General features: G+C 43.9%; 1 protein-coding gene across 1 annotated transcript; it reads right to left on the bottom strand.

Annotated features, from left to right (window-relative positions):
* Positions 1-1750: 1750 nt before the first annotated feature.
* Positions 1751-4747, bottom strand: LOC124476572 (zona pellucida sperm-binding protein 3-like). Its single transcript, XM_047033786.1, has 8 exons — positions 4236-4747; positions 4030-4148; positions 3871-3956; positions 3509-3686; positions 3317-3428; positions 3159-3241; positions 2897-2991; positions 1751-2814 (listed from the first exon to the last, which is right to left on the bottom strand). Exons 1-8 carry the CDS (start codon positions 4716-4718, stop codon positions 2714-2716), a joined length of 1257 nt encoding a protein of 418 aa, XP_046889742.1. The 5' UTR covers positions 4719-4747; the 3' UTR covers positions 1751-2713.
* Between the last annotated feature and the right edge of the window lie 10478 nt (positions 4748-15225).

A 15225-nucleotide genomic window follows, 5' to 3' on the forward strand; every position in this document is an offset into this window, starting at 1 on the left:
TGCCCCTTCTTGTTTCTATTTCTACGGGTTGGTCGGTAGACCCAAGTCAAATAATAAAATAAGGAATCATTTCGAGGCTAATTACACTGCCTCAATGATGGGGTAGCAAAACATTCAGCACTAACAGTGTGAACAAAACAAATTAGTAGACGCAAAGATCGTTTTTTTTCCGAATGAGAACCGATAAGAAATAGAACATGCAAATGCATGCAGATTGTCTTTTCTGATGGAGATACTGACAAGCCATCAGAAAGAGCTGAAAGCCTGTAAGTTGTATAACTTGTCATGTAAAACCACAACAGAGCACCACGATTAGCTAGGAATTGGCGTAATGCAGTAGGCCTACCTATTGGCATGAAGTATCTGCTCTTTTACAAGGCAATTAGCCATGTTGGTGACAGGTTCTAAACACTTCGCCATATAGTTCACAAACACACACATACACTTAACTATACCCTTCACAAACACACACACATACAAACTACACACACCGGTAGGCAACACACACCCCTGCCCCCTTCCTCTAGGCATGCGCACAGACGCACACACACTTTCACCACTGCAGAGCTCTTACCCAGGGGAGGCCGAGAGAGGGGCAGCAGTGCATGGGATTTCTCATTAGACGAGTGCTAGCCATGCAGTGAGCCACTCACACTGCCCAATTACGGAGGTGTAAATGAGACTTTGACTGACAACCCAGAGAGGGAAGCCCAGGAAATGGCTTGGAATTATCTCTGTGATGAACTGATGAGGTATTTTGTCCGAGATGGCTATCGGATCAACACGGATGTGTCTGAATCGTTCAGAGAAAGCTCTTATTTTTCTTCCCTTTGCCCCTAGAGTGGCATTATTTCTGAGCGTCTGTACACAATGATGCGCGCAACACCTCACCTCGGAGGTGCAAATTAGGGCGAGTGAAAAGTTCTCAAGATAATTCAAAAAGACTTAAGAACTTGTGAGGATTCCTTTAGCGTTATATTAGGTCTCTTTCAACAAGTTCATGGTCCTTCTCATACACTTTTTATTTTAATAAATAATTTTGATGACAGATGAAAGTTCCTTTTGCTATATTTGTGAACGTTAAAATAGGCAAAGCCACATGAGTTAATGGAGGCAATGAAGGATTCAGTATTTCCAGGAGATTGATGAGTTAAACCTGCCACATTTGTTGCTTAGTTCTAGAAGGTTAAGTAAAGCTCATTAATTTCTGAGACCTCACTTTCAAATAATAATTAACAGCAACATAAATATTATAACCTCAGTGTCTTTCACAGAAGAGAAAATGCAAACTTAGTATTTAATCGCTTGTTTTTTCATCACAAGTCATATTTAAATATTTACATAATAATTGATTTAATTGTCTTAGTCGTTTTTTATGCTTTGGAAATAACTCTTGGAGAAGAATAGATGTGATGCAGAAGGCTTTGGACCAATTCCACTCCAATTATGTTCGATTAAGTATCCAAATGAATTTGCATGACTGTGTGAAGGAATAAGATTACGTTGTGTGAAATGCTGTAAAGAGTTTAGAGGAAGATTCAAAATGGGAATGGCACATTGGCAGCATTAGCCATACACTAGAGTGGATTTCAAATGCTAAACACAAAAGCCTCAACTGTTGACAGGTGATCAATTGTAATTTAGTAAAGAATTTGATACAACCAAGATTAAAATGTTCAATTTATCCATGAAAATATATATTACACAACATTATTCAAGTTCATCTCATGAACCTATGCAGTTTCACAGAGGAACTACAGTAAAAATAAATTTGTTCACTTAAACACTCTGGAGTGTAGCCGTTTTGTCAATTACATCAAATAAACCCTTTAATTAAAGTGGAAGAGTTAAATGGTGTGGTATTAGTTACTTTTTCTCCATGTAGCTTGTTATCGATTGTGTGAGGATCTATAATGTAATTTGTATTGTCTCAGACCATAGATTTTCACAGCCAAATTTTCGTTGTAGTTCAGTGAACACAGTAGCCTAGGCACTCTTTTTGACTTTCCCAGGAGAATCAGCAAGAGGCTTTTAGGTTATAAAAACACAGAATGGCAGAAGGTTACAGTTAAATGTCTGGTCTGGCAAAATACCACTCGAAGGAGGTCGAGTTTAAATACCAAGATTGTCACCTTGTTCTCGTGCAGTAAATGGTGTAGACTGAACATTCTGCACTTGAGAGAAAACAACTGAAAACACCTCAGGCAATCCCTTACAATACCCCTGTGCTCTTTGTTGGAATAATTTCAATGGGTTTTCATCCTTCAAAACAGCAGTATTTAGGAGCAAAGTAGCAAATTTTGTGGTGGAATTGCAGTTCATTCTTTACGGTCAAATTACCCCTATTGTTGACAAGCACCTTCACCTTTCCTCACATGCACACTCCAGATTTTGGATCCAAGTTAAATGTTCTTAGGTGCCAACTGTCACAGCCTCAGTTTAACAGACACTAAACGCAATGCACTTGTAGCAATGACAAGAAAAAGCCCAATACAATGTTCAACAATAATCTATAGTATACTCAACACAAAACCTTATGAACTTTCACAGCAAAATGCTGATCACACTGAACTGGCCAACAAGTCAGGCTTTGTTGAATCCCCCAAATACATAGCTCACACAAGCCTTAATTTCCATAACTTGCCAAATTTGCATGAATCATGCTGGGGCATTCAATGAAGACAGAGCATGGATTTATGGGTAATTTTTGTATTCATTTTCCCCACCAGGCAACATTGCAGGTTTTCCTTCTGTTAAAAGACCTGTTCTTGATGCTGATTGGCCCAAGGGATACTTCCTGCTCCCACTGCACACCTTTAGAGAAAGCAAGATCCATATCATTTTACTGCCACAGTTTGCATATTAGTTATTGATGTTACTAGGCTACAGTACATACCTGGTGCATGAAGCAGATGCTGCACCTCTGGGCCACATTTAGTCTCTTTGCTGCAGCAGCCACAAGCCTTGTTTATTCCACTGGACTCTGACCACCTAGACATAGAGTTGGCAAAGACCCCTTCTTCTTACCACTTGGGATCCATACACCTCAGAAAACTAGAGTTTTGAAGATCTCTACCAGTCATTTCAAATCTCCATTGCATAACGGCACTTTACAGCAAACATACCCTGGAAAGTCTGTATTATAGTAGCCTACTTACCCATTAAAGTAGGAGCAAGCCTTATTCAAAGCATCAATAGGAGCAGAAGCTTTGGTGGCTTTCAGCTTGCAGGTGACGTAGATCTGTGGAGGAGGAGAGAATTCCTGATGTTTGTGTGTGGCGGAACAAAACCTGATGCAGAAGATTTACACACTCACCAAGTTGAATTCATTTGAAGAGGTTAAAGCTTCCACCTGGAACTGGAGGATGTCATCTTGGGTTCGAGGCATGAACCGGGAGTTTAAGCCTGCCACTTTGACATCCAAACACCTGAAGGGCATATATAAACAGAATCATAGGAGGCAAGTTTGGCATCTCGAGTTGAGGAAAGATCTTAACAGGTTACTCACCCATGGAACTCAATGAAGGCTTTGCTTGTGTAGGAAGTGGTGTCTGGAAGAACGGTTGCAGAACAGCGGTCCACAAACACACGGAGGGGAATGTGGTAGAACTGACTGACAGAAGCTTCTAGTTTGATTATGTCACCCAAGAAGTACTCAGCAGTTGGTCTCTCTGTTTTCCAATCATCTGTGTTGACAGAATCAGAGGGACTAATGGTGTGAATACTTTCCTCAATTTATTTTCTGAATCAGTTAACCTTCCAAGCCCAAATAACAGTGTGTGTGTGTGTGTGGGGGATTCCTTCCCCTCTGACAGAGGCAGACGTACATACTAGGGAATGTTTTCGTTACCGACCTTCCATGTTACCTACCAAGCATGGTTTTTAGGGAGAACTGCAATGGCTCCCTTACAACCTTGATGGTGGTAAAGGGCATTGTATTGGGATTTGAAGCTTTCCTGTAAAACAAATAAATGATGTCAAGGCAAGCTTCGCTGAAGGAGAGTACATTGAGGTGGCATTGGTAATTACAATCGGTAGTGGCACCCCACGGAAGTTGATACTTCCCACGTCCGTAGAATTGGAGTGTTGCCAAGAGCAGTTGGTTTGTAGTGGAGGACGAAGACGTAGACAAGTGTATCCTCAGCAATCTAGAAACAGTGCCATTAAACAATTTTCCCCCCTTCTCTCTCAATAAATTAAGCCTAGCCATGATAAAAAGGACATGATCAAATTACCTTTACAACGCTGCCACATCTGTCTAGCTCCGACTCAAAAATTACAACCTGAGAGTTAGCATCTATGCCCGTTGCCATGCACCCCCCAAGGTTGAGATCTTCTGTTTTGATGGGTTGACCGATACCAAATAAATCCTGCTTGACTTCCACATGAATGGAATTCAGCCCACACTGAACCATCACATTGTTGTAAGAGTGAGAAGGTGGCATGGTCTCAAAAAGCTGTGGCCTTGCTTCTTCGACAGGATCCTCTGGAAACTCCCAAGTAAAAGATTCCTCAGAAGTCTCTTTAGATTTCAAATATTCATGTTGTCTTGCAAGCACATGGACAGGTTCTTCGGTTGGTTTTGGTCCGTTTTGTGCCCATAGGAATTTACTTTCTGCAGGTGCTGCTGGAAACTGTGGTTGTCTTTCCCATTGAAATGATTGAGCCATAGCTAAACAGCCAACTGTAGGTAGAAGTAATGTAACAGACAACTTCATTATTCAATTTAATTTTTATATTTTTAGCTAAGGTACTTTGATCCAAGGAAGCCATTTTGTATTTTTTTTTACTGCTAACTCCTCCCCATTTTTGATTTGCTTAATGGATTTCCAGCCCTGTTCCATTACACAAGTGAAATTGAATAATGGATGAGTCACAGTAAATGAAAACCTTACTTTCTGCAGGTGAGATATTTTCTCCCTTCCTGACTAAATAAAATAAAATCAGTCACAAATAAGGGTACATGAGTTGTCCATCAGCTTCCTCAATAATGAGGGTTAAGGGTTGGAACACTTACTTCCAAAGCCTGGTCATATTTGCATGGTTACATATCTTTAATTTAACTTTTCAGCTCAATTTAGTTTTGTTCCAAATGTGTGTAGGTAACAGTAGTGTGCTATATTGGTTGCAAACATATAGCATGACATAACATGCACTATGCACATCCCTTCATAATGCAGTTTAAATTTAATTTATTTAAACTAATAATAGTTATACAGTATGTACCCCACAGTATGCCGGGTGCTGTCAAATTGCTGGATAATGATCAGTAAAAGATATTCAAAGTAAATAACAACATTTAAAGTGAAATTTGTCATTGCAAATATTTGAGAGAATAAAGTAGTATTTTGAGTACATACTTTCAAGTACTTTGTAAAATGTTCCATTATGCTAAAAAATGGTTCTACTTTAGCAGATGACTACACATTAGTTTTTATATTAGATCATTCTCTCTTCAATTCTCTATTGCTGCAAATCCAACCCCTTTTTCCATCTGAAGCTCATTCCAAATGACTTTTTTTTTCCTCCCCTGTGGCTTTTAAAGTAATTTTCTAACTTCCCGAAGCACAGTGAATTTCAGAGATCTTGGTATGTGGCAGCTTATGATTGCATATTGTACATGGTTACATTATAGAGATTGATGCTGTGAAGTACCTTAATCTGTGTGCAGGCCTGATGTCTGATTGACTGAAATCCTTCAACTAGTAAAGTATATGTAATCAGTTTAACAGTTTTGCTGAGCTGTGTACAGCCATCTTATAGCTCTTAGAGAAGAATTTTGACTTTTTCCCACATCCCTGTAATTTAAACAATACTTGTTTCGAACCTACTTAAACCTCTTCCAAACCATAAAAACAAGAACATTATTTAGCAGTATTTTTATTTATTTTTTAAACCTTGTAATCAGAGTACGCAAAAAGAAGCATGAGGCTGCATTTGCAAGATGAGAAGGCATAAAAAAGATATGCGTTGTTTTGCATCTATAGAGGTGCCCAGAGACCACACAAATTCTTACGTCACAAATTGTTCTCAGGTCACACGAGGCCTTGGCACAAGAAAGTGTTTTTGGACAGCACACTCAGAACATATGGTGCACAGTATACCATCTATGCTTTTACCACAGTAAAAACTAATGTTCAGTATAGATCGTAGGCTACATGCATGGGTCCCATGGGATACAGAGCTATGACATTAGAGTAAACACACTCACCAACTGGGCTGCATAGAGCAAGTCAGCCTGCCCATGGATTAAATCTCTATTCCTCTCAGCATCTTACTTTCGCAGTAGCAATAAGTGTGAATATAGCGGTCCCCCATCCCCAGTCCATATTAAGAAAAGGATAAAGGCCCAAAGACAGGTGTAATTCATCGGCTCAGATCCTCTGTGTATTTACTTTATCCTGCGTCAAATAAAGCTCCTGTAGTAATGGGATTTCACAGTCATTATCTGGTCCAGACATGCTGAGGAGCACTGTCGAGACTTCCTGATTCATTGTTTTCTTTTTCTGTCGGCTAGCTGATTCAGCACAGAGGTAAAGCCTTGATTTCCAAAGGGAATGGCAACCTGCAGAAGATGAATATGTCATACAGAGGGAGGCTTTAGGGCTAATAAAAACAAGTAGGAAAAAACATGGCTGATAATCCGATGGTGACTGGTGGTGGATTCAATAGGCAGATTGAATTATTGGCTTAGACTACGGTTATAAAACATTCATGTGACTCTAAAGGCACCTCATAATTGGAACGCTACGACTCCACCCCTCACAAGTAAGCACTGCGTGTCATAGTACAGAAATGCATAATCAGGTCAAGATACAAACTACTGTAGTGAATCTGTGAACCTTGACTAAGAGGATGTAGATAACGCCAATGTTCTAGCTTGAGATCTCAAACTGCCAACTGGCTCTTAATACAATTCAGACAAAAAACGTATGAATCTGTTCCTTTTTATTGGGCCACTTTTGGCTGGGAAGAGCTTAAATTTCTTAGCCCAATCATTAGGGAAGGGCAGCTAACATAGTCCGGGTTTGGCCCTGGGGCAGATGGTTTGGCTGTACCTCTCTGGCAGATCATGCAACTCAGCCTTTCATGCCATCCAACAGGAAATGCTCCCTGGGTGGACAGGAAATTGTCTGTTGGCAGATGGGAGGATGGATACTGTGGCACCAGTGTTACGTCTTGGTTTACCGTTTGGCGACTTGACTCTTCTCGTGTTTTACCCAGCAGCCTGAGTGGTGCGGTCCTCTCGGGACCATTTTCATCACGGCGGAGTTTGCGTTTTAATTATCTTCCTCTCCTCCACACTGCTGCTGTTGTAATCGCTCTCATGGTGCTGTCCCCACTTCCTCAGTTTTCATCAAGACACTCAAGGATGGAGCGACAGCACAAAACAATCACATCTGCTGGGAAAAGAAGAGCGAGGTGAACAGAGAAATGGAAGAGGCAGAAAGAAAATGATGCTTGTGTTTCACGCTGGCACCGTGTGTGAAAGGAGCAACGAGGTTGTTTGTAGTTGTCGAGTAGAGCGCGGCATTGTTATTTACTTCCCGGTAATTAAGCTCCTGACTCCTCAAGTGGCATGTGTGTCACGAAACACCACACTACTGCACGTTGGTGGTGCTAATTAGCATATTGAGGTGTTGAAACCCAAAGTCATGTATTCTAGCATTACCCCGCGACTGTACAGCGTGCTTTACAACCCAAGCGAGACTAATCCAACCTAGCCCAGGTTAACCCAGTACACTGACCCAACCAAAACAAACCTTTGCATGCTAACCTGGCTTAGCACTTTTGTGAAAGCCCAATATATTTGCTTGCCAGTCTAATGAACTCTTACACTGCAAAAGAGAGTTTAGCTTCACAGTATGCTAGCCAATAATGTATAGCTTAACACTAACCATCAATACTAAGTACAACCAGGGGTAAGCTATTTTAGAGTAGCTCAGAACGTTCCTGAATTTGATTAGGTTGCAGGAAATATGATGCATGTGTAACAGACGTGGCCACGCTCCGTCACAAGGTCTACGGCCCGATGTTCGCCACTCGCTGGGCTCGAACACGCCACCTCTGACTTGCCAAGCACGACCACTACCAGCTACGCCAATGAAAAGCTAGCTCTTCGTTGACGCAGGTGGCCTGTTATATACTTGAGGAGTGAGTTTCACAGATTTACACGCGTTACACATGCATGAGCTACTGTCTGTGATAAGTTTAGCTGCAATAAGGACTTCAAGGAAAGTTTAATGACTTCACTTGCTCATTCAATTTTCATCCCATCCACTAATCCTGAACTTCTTTTCGCACTGCACGTGTCTTGGTGGAACACTGGGACCTTTACCTTGCCATTAGCAGTAGTGCAACGTGGGAACTGGAGTTCATAATGGACAGATAATCAGTGCGTACCATAACCGTGACAAGGTCTGCCCCCTTGCCACGTCCTCCTGAGCATGTAAGTCGTGATGGACTAATAAGTCACTGACTCGTCCCTCATTTGAAGGTTGGCCTACTTCCTGGAATGAGCTTACAGTTACCAAAGGCCCTCTGTAAGGCATGTCAGTTTGGATACAGTGAGAGCTCTGGTGACGTCTCCGTGGTAATGAGAGATGGAGTGATGAGAAGAGGACATGGACCCTAAGGAGGGATTCCAGAAGACAGAGCAATTCTGGTGTGAACTCTGGTGTAATGTTGCATTACTTGTGGGCCTGACGAACCGTGTCCGTGTGTGTGTGTGTGTGTGTTGTTGGCCTGATAGACCAGCAGATTGTGTAAGAGAGAGGGAGTATTCAAAATGTTTAAGGATTACTTATCCTTTGACTCCTGGATGTTAGCCCAAAGTGACTCCCTGTTTCTTAGGTTGGAAGCCATTCAAGTTATAGGGAGTCAGATCATGGCTGAGCGGTTAGGGAATCAGGCTATTCATCAGAAGATTGCCGGTTCGAAAATCACGTTGTGTCCTTGGGCAAGGCACTTCACCCTACTTCCCTCGGGTGAATGTTCCTGTGCTTACTGTAAGTCGCTCTGGATAAGAGTGTCTGCTAAATGACTAAATATATAGAAATTATTCAGCAACTGATGTTCAATCTCTAACCCTCCATGACAATACAATACACATTCATATTCTGATAATGGATTGGTTGATTTTCTACAAATACATTTATGCAAAGTGCTGTGGCAAATACAAAAATGCCACTGAGATAAGTGATGTTTCAATGTTCCCTCCAGTTGCACTGTCCTCAAAACCCACCCAGTAAAACAAAGAGTCAAACTCCGAAGTCAAACTCAGAAGTGACTGGCTCAAAGGTCTCTGAGGAATCACCTTTCTCAATTTGCTAGCTCTGAGCAACCAGTCCTCTCTGACATGACTTTACTGGAATTAGCACCTGTGCAGAGGGTGTGCCGGGTTTTCCCCCTTTCCAAACATAGTGTGTACTGCATATCTTTGTTTTTGTGCCTGTCAATGTGGCTGTAACAGGGCAATGTCCCCTGGGATCAATAAAGTCATGCTCTACTCTAACCACAGTCTCTGTTTGTACATGCAGATAATTATTGACCTCCATTTCTTGTGTCCATTGTAAAGGATGGAAAAAAAGAATGAAAGCATAAGGTAGACACTCAAAAGGAGAACACTTTGCACCTTTCTGATTGCCAGAGCACTTTGGGATTGGGTTGGGTAATGTTAATGCCGTAGGAAGCAGACGACTTCCGTCTCAGCTTGCGGCGCACAGTATTTCTTTAATGTCTTATATGTCATCTCGGTGTCTGAAAGGAAGTTGCTCTAGTATTTTCAACAAGCACTGTGTTCAAAGCTTTTGAAATGTCACTGTACCGCTCCCTCACAAAGGCAAAAAATAGCATAAAGAAAGGTTAGCATAAGAATAAATTGTTGGCTTTCTGAAGTGTGCTTTAATTTGGTGTGATGTGTGGAGTATTTATGTGGTCAACATGGCATGCATCCCTCTGCACAGAGTTTAGCTGGGGGATTTAGTTGGTTCATTCGTATGGACCAAATAACATATTGTTGGTGGTAGATGCATTTGTTCTTATAAAGGGCAACCAATTTTTTTGATTGATACAACAATAGCAATGGATTAAAGTTAACGTAATACAGGACTGTTCACCATCATTTCGCCTCGTATGCATCTTCTCTTTCTCTTCTTGTTCTCATCTGCCTCTTTCATCTCCCTGCATCCTCCTCTCCATTCCTCTCTCCTCTCCTTGTCTTCAGCGTCCTCTCCAAGGAAAGAGGTGGAACATTCTGATGCTTCCCTCGTTGCAGGGGGGAAGCGCTGCGGAACACAGGGCCTGACAGACACCAGTGGGGGCGTGAGGGAGCGGGTGAGGGAGTGAGAGGACGAGAGTGGTCGGCAGGAAGGGAAATTGATTCCCCCTCTGTCCGCCACTAGCACGCAGTCTGATTAATGCCATAGCTGTGTGGAGCGCCCCTGGGAGAGAGAAAGAAAGAGAGGGCTTTGTGTGTGTGTGTTTAACAGTATGTGTGTTTGGGTGAGAATATGTGAGTGTGATCATTTGGGACTGTGTGTGTGTGTGTGTTTTTGCACTCGTGTCTCTCAGAGTGTGTGTGTGTGTGTGTGTGTGTGAGCAGAAATAGATGAGGAGAACAAAGGACAGGAAAGGAAAGCAGTGTTTAAAGTCCCCAGCGTAGAGGTGTGCCATCCCACTTTACCCCCCCCCCTCCCCTCCCCCTCTTCTCTCCCCCCCCCTCACTGATGAATATGCCTCTGCTCTCCTCGCCTCGTTCCAAAGTCAGGAGCCTTCTCCTTTTACCCAGGAGGCCGTGCGACAAACACCCGCCCGGGGAGCGAGACACCCACTTGTGCTCTCTCTCCTCTACTCCCCTCTGTCCCTCTCCCCCTCCCTCCCCTCTCTTTCCCTCCCCCCCCTCTCCCTGTCTCCTAATTGATTGAAGCCTACAAAGGCTCCCGTAGTGTTGTGGCCTGCCTTGATGCAGCAGACCCAGGAGACTGCAGGGTAGACGAGGCAGCCAGGTAGGTGGGTGGCTGGGGGTAAAGCGATATGCCATTATATTTAAAGTGCACGGAGCTAGGTGGCAGCACAATTCCCATGTGGTGTACGTGCTGGATACTCCATAGAGCCATGGCTGCTGTAGTTTCAGATCCATGAAAGGAGATGGAGGGTGGTGGGGAAGTGTGTGTGTGTGTGTGTGGAAAGGGGGGGGGGGGGGCCGGTGACTGGTTGTTTGAAGCACAAGCAGTACGCGACTCCCAGCAATGTGTGTCTGTGCGTTTGTGTGTGCGTGTGTGTGTGCGCGTGTAGTCGACTCCCCATCAAAAAACCCAGGCATCCCCGCTGTGATTGTCCACATGTGTTTGCATACACCGCTACACGACAGGCAGACACGGCCACGTTCACGCATACAAAGAACTCATTTTGAATATAACCCCGACAACTCATGCGTCACCACCCCACCTCACATTTCCGGAACAGACAAGGTGGGAGCGAAAAAATCGTCAGACGCATCCGCTTTCACACACCTGCGCACAGTAAGCACACATACCTATTGTGCACAGCACACATGGGGCACACATCACCATGCATACACACAGGAATCCTCGTCACGCTGTTAGCTGGGCTGTAAGTTGTATGTGCTGCACATATGCAACGCTGAATAACGTGGAGAGGTTATACTGCATATTATCATGCAGTGATCCATTCCCTCTTGGCAGCCCACTGCATGTGTGAAAGGCTGCTGGGATTGGAGTGCACTAAGGTGTCTTACTGATCCATAGATCAGTGCGTTCGTCTTGTGAGGGCAGCTTCTTTTCCATCACGCCTTGAACATCATCCAAATGTGGTGGGTTTGTTATCATTTGAGGAGTGTATTGGAGAAACGTGTCAGTCAGACAGTCACACTGAGGCTAACAAAATGAGGATGCACTGCTAGGAAGCAAACTGGGGGTCGTTAGAAGGAGGGAGAGTCCCCACAGGTCTTTCCAGCTTCCCTTTTCCTGACTCCTAATCAAGCAGGAAGGCTCCTTGTCATGCCCAATGTCATTAGGGTGAGATGCAGACAGACATTCAACAATCATGCACTGCATGTCATACCTGTAAATACCCGTAAGACTGGCACAGGAAGCTCTCTATAAGGGACTTAGGTTAGACTGCCAGGATACAGTTGGGAGAAACGGGATGAGGAGCAGGACCAATAAGTCACATGAACTTCCAAATGGCACATTTGAACTTGAAACTATGTTATATACCTCCAGCCTTAAACAGTCCGATTGAAATATCGCCCCCTGCTGGGCGTTCTGGACACTCTGCATTTGACCTTATTCCCTAGTCGGTGTCCCATCCCAGGCCCTGGTCAGGCCACACCTTGCTTGGCTAGACAGACGTAAGCCAGGGTGATGCATGGTAGTATAGCTTCTGGCCATTACTTAGACTATCAAGGGCCCGAGGTGGCATTGCAGGTGTGCATGGGAGAAGAGGTCTGCTTGCATGCTGGGAAAGATTAACAACCCTTACACAGTAGCTCACATTGCCCTGCCCCCCCCACCCCCCACCTAGCTTTGGGACCATAGAGGCGTGTGTGTGTGTGTGTGTAAGGGATTGTGGTGGGAGGTGTGTGTGTGTGTGAGGGGGGGCTTGTTGGGCTGAAGGATCACAAACTAATTAAGGTCATAATGGAGTTCAAGCCTGTTAAAATTGTTTATGAATCATTAGAGGTTGGGAAACGCGCTTTTCCCCCAAGTGTCCTCCATATAATTAGCCCCAACCAAGGTCACAAAACACAGACACACACACAAAGGCGCACACACACGCTCAGTCTCTCTCTCTCTCACACACGCACACACACACACACACACACTTCCTTGTGGTCTAGCTGGGGCAACCGTGGAAAGAAAAAAAAAGGTGCTGCTGTGGACAGATTGCAGCATTTGCAACGGTCGGAGAAACAGGGCCGATCTGCCTCCTGTATTAATTTCCTAAATAAATAGAAAGGGGGCCCCGTGGGGCTCTTAGGTAGCGGACTGCACCTTCAGTGATATTAATGAGGTTTTGTGGCTTATTTAGCCTATTTATTATCCGCTAACCGATAGAAAAGGGAGAAAAAAAATGGGGGCTCAACCATTTAGTTCAATGTCACTGGAGGTTTTCTGAACGTCATTGGGTGTGTTTGTTTTTTGAAGCAAAGCAAATTTGGTGATAACAGCACATTTAAGCCAACTTTATTTCTATGAAGAGCACACAGAAGCACTATTGCATATCAGCTGACCAGGGCTCTGTGATTGGCTATTTGGTTCTTGTTGGTTGGAGATTATGTCACTGCTCAGTAAGGCTCAGTCCTCTGTGAAACTGTATGTTTGTGAGTGTAACTTCATGTTTACCGTCATTACCCAACAGATTCAATTGGATGTTTCAAACATTTAACTGTGTGTTTTCATGTTTGTAAGCTGCCCCTTGCTACGGTTTAACCACGTAAGTAAGCGTGTCAATGTCTCTGAGCTTCAAATAAACATAAAGCAGTCGGTCACTTATTAAGAACAAATCCTAAAACGGCCATAAAACACACCCACATACACACACAAACCCATGTAAAATGGCAGACGACAATCCAAGTTTGATCCACGCCAGTCATTAAACATCAATTAGGTTTCCCGTTCAACGTTCGCTCGATGAAAGATTAACATGTGTTCATTGAGAAATGAAATTAACTGATAAAACTGCCACAGCTGAGGGTATCCTCCCATTCGATTTGGCGGACGATCCCTAAGGGCAGACAGACTGGTTTATTGACACTGCTGACAGCGCCAACATAGTAATGACTTATGACCATCTATCAGATTTCCTCTCAGACACTTTAGCTAGAAGCCTGTCCATTCGTCTGTTATGTGATTAGCAATGATTGGCATCTTGCCCTGGCCTATTCTGGAGAGGAGTGCGGGTGGGGGTGGGGGCATTGAACTCTGTGTAACCTTTTAGGTTACTGTATTGGCCATGGTTTAGGTTAGTAAACAACAGCCACTTAGAGAGGCTGTGTGTGTTTGAACCTGTATTCATTCAGAGTTCACACACACAGAAACTCAAATAGATGCAGCAAGGCAAATATTTCAAAACACACACATACACAGACAAAAAAAAACATTCCTATAACCATAAAACACACACATTTCTGAAATTTCCAAAACAACGACAGCCTGATTTCACAAACATAGCAAACCTCTGCTACAGTACGTGTGATTTACACCTGTGCTCCACACTCTATTCATCTCTGAGGTGACCGACCAGTAAATGGGTTATTTGGCCAGGAGATGGCCCTTACCTGCCATCATGGCCGTGGGAGGCTCATTGTTTGGTGGAGAGGGCTTATTACAGACCTGATGAGAGAGGGAGTGTGTGTGTTTGTATGTGAGGGGACGAGGGTGTGAGAGAGACTGAGACAGAGTGTGTTTGTGTGCGTCTGCATGGGTCTGAGTGTGTGTGTCTGTGCCTGTGTGTCAGTGTGTGCAGGAAGCAGGCTTGGCAAGCCAATGGCTGCCTGGCCTGAGAAATTCTGTCGGACTATGCCAATCTTGACAATGTGAGTTTTTGCCGCGGCTTTTCATCTTGTCAGATGTGCACTCCTGCCAACGATGAGTACAATCTGAGCGACCAGAGGAGACGAGAAGGAGCAGCCAGAGAACACTTGATGTGCTTTCGGTGTTAGTTTATCTCCAGTGAACATGGACGGAGGCGTGTGCTCTGCACGTCTCAGGAATCTGAGCACAGAGCTGGTTAACCTTGGACTGCCCTGAAAAGGCCGTGAAAATGAACATGTAGGGTGAGGGGATTGGGGAGTTATTGTATAATATGAGCTGGAGAAAAAAAGATTGCCTGTGCGGGAGGAAAAGAACAGGAGAGATTGTGATGCCGTTGTGGCCATGCAGGTCACATAACGGTTCATTTGTTTGTGCAGTGTCCTGGGAGCGTGGCTGTCATATGTGGCAAAGTGGGCGTATGCACGGTACAAGGCGTGTTGTTTGCACGTCATGCACCGCAATGTCCCTCGGAGCCACATTTCTCCCCGTTCCAACAAGTTCTAAATCACTGCGTACGCGCATGTGTGTGAGTGAGCGCACACAAGACCATGTCGGTATTTGCATGCACATGGGTATTTGAGGTGCATGCGTCTCTGCGTCTTACCTCCTGAGCCTCACTGGTTTCAAGTCTCCATCTTCCTCTGGTTCCTTCATTAAAAGCTCTCAG

The sequence above is a fragment of the Hypomesus transpacificus genome, chromosome 14 (genome assembly GCF_021917145.1).
Source record: "Hypomesus transpacificus isolate Combined female chromosome 14, fHypTra1, whole genome shotgun sequence".
In the NCBI taxonomy this organism is placed as follows: domain Eukaryota; kingdom Metazoa; phylum Chordata; class Actinopteri; order Osmeriformes; family Osmeridae; genus Hypomesus; species Hypomesus transpacificus.

Excerpts from the sequence above, each read along its gene's own strand:
- LOC124476572 (XM_047033786.1), bottom strand. The coding sequence starts at position 4,718 with ATGAAGTTGTCTGTTACATTACTTCTACCTACAGTTGGCTGTTTAGCT. Across the intron at positions 3,957-4,029 it reads GTGGGGTGCCACTACCGATT|GAAAGCTTCAAATCCCAATA; the intron begins GTAATTACCAAT and ends TTTGTTTTACAG. Across the intron at positions 2,815-2,896 it reads GCATCTGCTTCATGCACCAG|GTGTGCAGTGGGAGCAGGAA; the intron begins GTATGTACTGTA and ends CTTTCTCTAAAG.